Raw genomic sequence first — 8,627 nt, forward strand, 5'->3', positions numbered from 1 at the left:
AGAGAGCACTGTATAATCAGTATTGTTTAGATGTCTTCACAGATGTAGTTTACGGAATTTTGGTGCCATTATTTATTACTGAGTTACAGAACTAAAAACAAACTACTTGAGCTTTTTCTCTTCTATTTGCAAATTACAGCAACTTTGTTTTACTAAAATGATGGCTTAAATAAGAAATTGCTTCCTACAGTTACTTGATCTTAACGAATTCTTTTAAATGCAATAAACCTAGTCAAATTTGGTGCAGTGGATGCCTAGAAAAACTCCATTCCAATATATATTTGGATAGGAGCTCCCGATGTAAAGCTTTCTCCTAAACTTTAAATTGCTTGTACAGAGACTTGATCAGAGGAGGAAGAACATGCAATTCAGGAATGGTGTTCCTGTGGCATCAACACATTGCATAGTTTGTGAGTACTACGTGCTAGCATATAGTTGTCAGAGTCTTAATTGTTGAGTCTTAATATTGCACGAGTGCCATTAATCTGGTACCACCAAGTGCGGCAGCCAGAAAATTTAAACGGCCTTTGCCTTTAATGATTTCTATGCCGACTTAAAAAGTAAAATTATTTTTAGCTGTTGTACCTCAATGAACACAAGCAGCTGATGAACTTATTTTTAGGGAAGAAACATTCAATGCATGGATTTCAATGTGCAGAAGTAGTTGTTGACCTGAGTGGTTGTCGCACATACCCATAGTGGGGGACAATTGCCATGAATTGGGTGGTTAAATTAAGCAGATAAAAACAAGGGAATTAACAATTTGGAACTTGGACAATAACATTCTTTTTAGAGGAAAAAAAGCAATAGTAAGAGAACCGTGAATTAAAAAAAAAAAGAAATAAGTAAAATAAATATTACGGAGCAACAGACCTCAACATTGGTTTCCAACTTGTTCTTTTCGTTTCGTTGCTTTTCTTTTTTTTTTTTTTTTTTTCCTCCTCAGCAAGCAACGCAGCCATCGCCGTTTGATGTTAACCAGGCCCAGGATTACTCGTTGAACCATGTTTGCATCTACATGAGGCTGGCTGCCGTTATCTTCAAACACACATTTGATGGCTTCGTGAGCGTTTTGCAGTTATCTCAATGGCAATATTCACTTATTACCAAAGGGTTATTAGTTGCATGGTAATTTTTGCACACCATTCTTCTAGTTAGTTGCTCTAGTTAGACCACAAAATAACGAAAGCAAGAAATCGGCCGATGCGGCTCTGTGTGGTTGCGGCGATTGCAGGGAGTCTAGTTTCTTTATTTGAACAACCCGCTCTGCGATATGTATGGGTTGAGAGCAGCAGTTTTGTAAATTTCTCTGAAACATTCTCTGAAACGATCGCATGAAATGCAGCCGACGGCTGTACGATTCGTGTTGGCTAATGTTGGCTGGCTGCAGCTATGATATCGGATTCGCTTGCTGATTGGATACAAGTCGAGAAGCCACGAGATCGCAACGAGAGTCTGCTGCCTTCCTTTCTCTTTCGTGCTTTACAGCCACAGACCACGTTTGGGTCTGCTTGCTCACAAAAATGGCAGCGTAAGTAAATTTGCCAACTTCTGCATGTCTGCGCGTACGTTCTTATTGTTTGTAAGCAGCTTCTCACTACCTAATGTTTTTGCAGGCCCGCGAAAGAAGCTATACAATCGGTTCAAGTCTTCGGCAGGAAGGTGAGAGTATAGGCCTAACACCAAATCTCGCTCGCAAAAGTTCTCACCAGATTGTTCCCAATGATTTCACACGCCTCGTAATATTTAAGGGTAATTTCGCCGCGGAATAAGTTCTGGCTCTATTCTGAAAAATCTTTTTTTAGACCAGTGAGCGTCGTGGCTTGACGCTCCCAATCTTAGGCGGGTTAGTAACCCGGCTTGGTACACTACACGTGGATGCCGGCGTTACCGAGCCGCGTGCTGTGACAGCTGAGAGCATATAGATGGTGTTCAACTGCTGCTGTCATGATGCCGCTTACAACGTTACGCATGTTTTCAGAAAACTGCCACTGCTGTGGCTTACTGCAAGCGCGGCAATGGACTGCTCAAAGTGAACGGCCGGCCGCTGGAGAACATCGAGCCATTGACGTTGCGTTACAAGGTAAGCGCGCCTTGGGATAGACTTTTTGGGTCCTGTGTTGCAATGTCCGTATAGTGACGTCGATCGATCGTGTTTTGCATGTCTGAAAATACGGGGCTTTTCGAGCGTTGTTGTTGCAACCAACAGCCGACCGATTTTTCTGTTTTGAGAATGAACTTGTTTTTTGTAACATACCTCGCCGTTAACAGAATGTTGCATAGCATAAAAATGCTATTATGCTTGACATGCTCCATTAGCAATAGTGAAGGAACAGTTTCTCATAATGCTTGCAGCCAACAATTACCTTGTGAATGTGGTTTGAACTGGTATTTAAATCTTTTTTAGGGAAAAAAAATCATGACTACGCTGAATCAATTTAATTTTCCCTGAATCGCAAAGACTCACTAGGAAATGCACAAAGGATGGTTCTAGAGTTTGTGTCAATGGGTTGACAGCACCTTTGAATAAAATTAAGCAACTTCGGCACATTTATTGAACGGCCATTATAATTTGTGACTGTATTGTATAAGACTAGTTCTCGCATCAAGTTTCTCACGATCAATAATCTTAAGAAACTTCATTTAAAGTGTGATGGAAAATGGCAAGAATTTTTTTACTTAGGGAAATTTTAATTAGTGATAATTGCCAACCTCTGCCACAGAGCTGTTCTTTGGTTGGCACAGATATTTGTTGTTGTCCGCCAAGATGTTCGGCATTATCCTCCTTTTCTTCTGGCTTCTTATCTACTTTATTACCTAACTTGGTATAATTGACCTAAGGACAGTCACTTCAGCACACAGCATGCAAACAAACCATCTGATCCTCTTGCATCCCTTGCTTCAGCTGTACTACATGGCGTGTGTCAACTCATTTATCTCTGCTCATATGTGTAGTCTGAGATGGCTCTAGTTGTGTAGCGCATTTCTTCGAGGCCTCTTTCTTTTCCATTTGTTATGTTGGGTTTGCCACCCGGCTGCTGTCGACAACAAATTGTTGTAAATAGGCTGTGTTGTATGAAGATGGGGTTGTAAAGTGAGCCATGCTTTACCTGTGTGCAGCTGCTTGAGCCCATCCTGCTGCTGGGCAAGGAGCGCTTCGCTGGCGTCGACATTAGGATCCGTGTCAAGGGTGGTGGTAACGTGGCCCAGATCTACGGTGAGTCATGTCATTTAGCAGAGGTCCATTGAAATGTCTTAGCCATTGCTGCTGTGCCATCTTTAAAGTGATGGCTTTCTTTGGCTCTTCCTCGTACTTGGTGGTTTGTATATTTCTGGCAGGGGAGTCAACTTTGGTCGCTAGGTATGTGCTGGCACTTCATGTGCGATATTGGAATGTGACCATGCTTGACCAATCTCCCATGATGGATGTGCCAAGGTGACAAAAAGGGGTACATGTAGCTTTAAAGATTTTAAATGGATAGCGCTCCATCCATAACAGGCACCTCCGCATCGAGCACGGCTACTTGGTGTGGATAACCATTACAAGGAAGTTGCAGCCTGGATACTAGGGATATCGAGGGTTCCTGTTGTGTTTCAACTGGGCTGCTGTGACTGCAACAAGATAAACGATGTCATGGTATCATTTGCCACAGTGGTTGCCATTGAGATTCACTAATCTTTGTCTGCTTGCCTTAAGGGGTGATGAGGGGATCGAGACTAGCTTCATTATTTTTTGGTGCAGAATGCTTAAATATGGTATATGCGTGAAAATGACTTTGGAAGCCTAAATGTAACATTTCAATTGACTTTTAACAGATTTTTGTTTTATATGAAATTACATATTGGCCATGGGGCGGGGGGGGGCTTGTAAAAAGCCAATCATGGCAGTGAAATAAGCTAGAGTGGTTGATTCACTTTTATTACTTACACAGATGTGCTGTTCAGGACAATACAGTGCCATACTCTTTTATACTCTACAGTTTTTCTATTCAACATCATATACACACTGCCCTATAGTGCCACACAATGTGGTATTGAAACAATAAAGAGAAAGCCTAAATTATAAATTTGAGACTGTCTTGCCCTCAAGCACATCTTGTGGATTCCAATAAAACAAACAGGATAAAAATCTGCCCAGCTGTTATCATGCTATGCTTTCTGCAAGCAAGGTGGCTGACACAAACAACTCTTTAGATAAAATGGGCCGCAAAGTTGTGGTAGCAGGTGGCTCACACAAAAATATACCATGACTATAATACTTGGTTCTTGTCAGTGGGTGAACCTTTGGGCATCTGTTTCTCATTTGGCAGGGTTTTGGCATCCTTGTAATTCACCACAGATGGTTTTGTGCAGCCCTACTGAGGTGCAAGGGCACCAGGCTGGATGTCTGTCTGAAAAACTTTATTTAAAATACATGGAGGAAGCTTGAGGTGGCCCGGAGGGGGCTAACGCTCACACTCACTAGGGTGGGCTCCTCATTATGAGAGCCCATTGGCGACCGCCGCAGCTTGTGCTCGGTCGACCAGGGCCTTCTGGCTCGCCAGGTCGAGCAGCCGAGCAGGGCTGCCTCCCAGTCCTCCCGAGTGGGGTTTGGTTTTGGGGTGAGGTTCGGGGTTGATTGGCATGCCCACCCCATGTGGAAGATGTCCGAAGACTTCTCCGCACAGTGCGGGCATTTTCCTGTACAGGCAGGAATCAAAGTGTTTTAAAACTGCCGGGCACAGCAGTGTTATGGTGTAAAGGCGGAGTAGTGTGCATTCCTCTGCCTTTGTAAGGCCCTTGCAGGGCTTTGGATAAATTGCGTGGCCGAATTGGTATAATTGAGTAATTTCTCGAAAAGGTGAGGGCCGGATTGGGTACGGGATCCATTTCAGAAGGGTCTGAAGGCGTTGCCCGGAGAGTGAGCGCGCGGGCAGAGGCGTCTGCCATTTCGTTGCCTTCGAGGCCCATATGAGCAGGAGCCCGTACGATCGTTCGACACGGGAGCCCCCGAGGTAGTCGCTATATTGAAGGATGCGAGACGCAATGAGATGGTTGCATAATGTTTTTGCAAGCACGAAAAGTGTCTCCAGGCAGCCTAAATAGCGTGGTATCGGTTTGGCAAAGCTTCGCGATCTCTGGTAGCTACTTCAAAGCATTATTTTCATATGTGAGGAATGGCACCCGCGCCACAAAACTGACGTCACGCTCTGTGGTCCTGCTGCACCGTTTCATGACACTATTTCACGTTTGCCTTAAGAGCGACGAGTGCACTTGCTCTGCTGATGTTGACATTAGGTGCACATAGTATTGAAATAGGATCTAGACTGCGTATGAACACGAACCCACAAATGCATGGAGAGGCTTGGGGACAGGCATCTGGGCATCTTATAGGAGTTTCTGGTCTCCGAAGTAAAACTGCTTCCGCGCCACTACCAAGGTCAATCGCTTGCTTTGCTGTTGCATTATTACAAACATGGTTGTACTTACCAACATTTAATTTTCTGACAGGAGGTCCCCTTTCAGTCTTGTGCTATGGGACCTCCTTCTATATATACTAATCCCAGTGCGTGTATATTTTTTGCGACAAATAAAGATTTTTGATTGATTGATGGTATGGAATTGCATGACGCGCTGACGGCTTGTTCGGTCGGTCTGGCGCGATATCACTGGCCATTCTAAGCCTTAAAATAACTGCCTCCTCTTTTCACCGTTATAAGCAGAGGAGGATTGCGCTTTGATCTGTCCTTTTACAAAATGTCAATTCAACGCTTGAAATAACCATGTGATCTGGTGTAATCAACAAAGGAACAGTGGATGAGCTATGTTTCCGAAGCAGACCTAGGACGCGAGCACCTGTTGGCGCACATTGCTGTAGCAACACCCAATTGTAAGGCACCTCTCGGCATGCCAATAGGAGGGCCACATGCATCACGAACTTGTCAGCGGCCCGTGGCTTTTGGCATTTCTGCTTTTCCTATATGTTATCGCAGGCTATAAACTTGGGAACAAAAGCAGAACAAGCTTTCGGACGGTACCAAGACGGCTGTGCTCAGTGGCAAGAAAGACTAGAGGAAACTACATGAACTTGTGTTCTGGCACGATTTTGAGCTTATTTCTCACCATCTGTGCTGACCAAATAATCTTTTCTGGCCCTTAGAGTGCATTTTTAGTGAAATCGCTTTGATACAGTGTAGATTAGGCATTGCAGATGCCGAAACAAGTGGTTTCCTAAAATCAATTGTTTTTCTTTTGTGTGATTTTCGCGATGGTGATCCCCGCTTGCCCCCTTAAATGCTCAGTAGTTGTACATTTTCCTCTCGCAGTTGGTAAGCCGAGCCTGTGTTCTGAAGCAGGCATTTACTGGGGTGTGCAAATGAGCACGCCAGAAAGTGGCTGTGGAAAGGCAGACCTCCGGTCATTATTTTTGCACTGCATCATTCCGGCACAGACAGTGAGGGCAGCTGAAACATTCGGTCTGTTTTGTTGATGCATACACTGATTGTGTTGTCTTTCAGAGGTAAACGTACAGCTTGAAAAACATCAATTTAGTACTGTGCTCGATCGCGCAATATTGCGTATGGCGCCTGGTTTATTAGCGCTGCACACCTGCAGTAACTGTCCATGGTGCTTGGCGCAGTTCATGGGGTGCCAATATTATGGTGTCCAAGTCCAATAGTGAACTTGGACTGATTAATGCCACTTTCATTAGTGGAACTGACAAATGTGCTGCGAGCATATTGTAGTTATTACGGAAGCTTCCATAAAATTTGTGGTTGGCTACTCTTAATACATAAAATCGCTGCTAGCTTTGTTTTGTGTTACGTTTGTGTTTTTCACATGGGGGGGGGGGGGGTGATGTATTGTGTGTGTTCACACACGTGCGTGCACACTGTCTCATCTGCCTTGGATTGTCATGTATTATGCTTAAAAACCTGCATTGCTGACATCCTCAATGCCTCTGTTCCTTTCAGCCATCCGGCAAGCCATTTCCAAGGCCCTCGTTGCATACTACCAGAAGTGTAAGCTCGCATTTAGTTTTATTAAATATTTCTAGCACTTTGATATCCTTGTTCATTGTAAGGAGTAGTTATGATTGACAGGTAAATTGCAGTTTCCAGATTTTAGCACATACCTATTTTATTCTTGGAAAACAGTGAAAGCTTAGTTCAAAAGATGGAAGTCATTTCTCAGGTCTTATTGCCCAACAGGTTGTGCGTGATCGTCGTAAGGTTTTGACAGGCTGTCATCTTTTGTTGGTTTTCAACAGTGCAATTAGCTAGTTTAGTACGAGAACAGTGACTGTGATCGAAGAGCTGTCCATGCTCTTTGCTGACAGGTTCTGTAGTATCTGTTGCACCATGCAACCTATCAGAACAAAACAACTTGCTTGCTGTGTTGCATGCACACAGTAGTAAAGTGAGGGAAAACTGTTTCCATGATTTCTTTCTGAGTGAAGATGATCATGGTGACTTGTACTTTGTTGGACGCTAGTGTTTCTTGTGTTTTAATAATCAAAATAAGCTTTTACTGTAATTGTGTGTTAGGCTTCTCTAGTAGCGCATGTAAAGGACCCGCCACGGTAGCTTAACGGCTGTGGTGTTGGGCTGCTACGCACAAGGTCGTGGGATCAAATCCTAGCCGCGGCAGCAGCATTTTGATGGGGGCAAAATGCAAAAATGCCTGTGTCCTGCGCATTGTGGCTTGTTAAAGATCCCCCGGTGGTCAATATTAATAGTCCCTCACAATGGCATACCACAGGATCAAATAGTGGTTTTGGCACGTAATATCGCAGATTTTAATTCAGTTCAGTATGTAGAAGGCAGAAACACTTGTGCAGCATTTGTGATGACACAAACATCCTGTCATTGAGTGAGGAAAATTCTACGACCGTCACCGATTTATTGTGTAAATAGCTCAAAGTTCTATTTGGTGTAGAATAGTTGGTGCGTTTTTGAAACATCAAATATTTGCATGCCCCCCTTAGCTTTTTGGTGCATGGCCCTTGTTTCTCTGCCCTGTTGACAGCACTAACATGCTCGTTTCTTTCTCTGCAGATGTGGACGAGCAGTCCAAGAAGGAAATCAAGGACACCTTGATCCAGTACGACCGCACATTGCTTGTGGCTGACCCAAGGCGCTGCGAGCCCAAGAAGTTTGGCGGACCTGGTGCCCGTGCCAGATACCAGAAGTCCTACCGTTAAATCAGCAAAGCACAATAAACCCTTTGCCTTCCTTGGTACATGTAGTTTCTGTTTGAGCAACACACCGTCTTAAAGCTTGCCACTGGAACTTCGAAAGCTGTCTTGAAAAATAACAGGGATGACAGTCCTGGTAATACATTCAAAGCAATTCAGAATAATACTAATGGCATCTTCGGCTGGCTGTTTCGGAGCGCTCTAGACCGCTCTCGCGAGCGGCTTTGTCTTTGGCTAGTTGATAGAGGGTGCGCTTGCGTTCGGCTGGTTTTTTTTCGATCGCTCTCCTCTATCTTCGAGAGCTCCGCGCCCTGTCGTCTGAGCAGTCGCCGAGATGAGAGCATTTCCAGCAACGTCATCACAGCACAGCGTCGGCGTTCTTGGCAACGGTCTACCATAGCCTAGGCAACCTAGGCCACAGCATGCTGGCGTCTCAAATAACGGTTGTCCC

The 8,627-nt window shown here is 44.3% G+C and overlaps 1 protein-coding gene across 1 annotated transcript; it reads left to right on the plus strand.

The window, feature by feature from the left end:
• Positions 1-1,409: 1,409 nt before the first annotated feature.
• On the plus strand, positions 1,410-8,218 carry LOC119449885 (40S ribosomal protein S16). The gene is made up of 6 exons (XM_037713165.2): positions 1,410-1,531; positions 1,617-1,662; positions 1,982-2,083; positions 3,121-3,217; positions 6,954-7,001; positions 8,037-8,218. Exons 1-6 carry the CDS (start codon positions 1,524-1,526, stop codon positions 8,180-8,182), a joined length of 447 nt encoding a protein of 148 aa, XP_037569093.1. The 5' UTR covers positions 1,410-1,523; the 3' UTR covers positions 8,183-8,218.
• Positions 8,219-8,627: the final 409 nt, after the last annotated feature.

Source organism: Dermacentor silvarum, chromosome 4, assembly GCF_013339745.2.
Source record: "Dermacentor silvarum isolate Dsil-2018 chromosome 4, BIME_Dsil_1.4, whole genome shotgun sequence".
In the NCBI taxonomy this organism is placed as follows: Eukaryota; Metazoa; Arthropoda; class Arachnida; order Ixodida; family Ixodidae; genus Dermacentor; species Dermacentor silvarum.

Excerpts from the sequence above, each read along its gene's own strand:
- LOC119449885 (XM_037713165.2), top strand. Across the intron at positions 3,218-6,953 it reads TAACGTGGCCCAGATCTACG|CCATCCGGCAAGCCATTTCC; the intron begins GTGAGTCATGTC and ends TGTTCCTTTCAG. Across the intron at positions 7,002-8,036 it reads CGTTGCATACTACCAGAAGT|ATGTGGACGAGCAGTCCAAG; the intron begins GTAAGCTCGCAT and ends CTTTCTCTGCAG.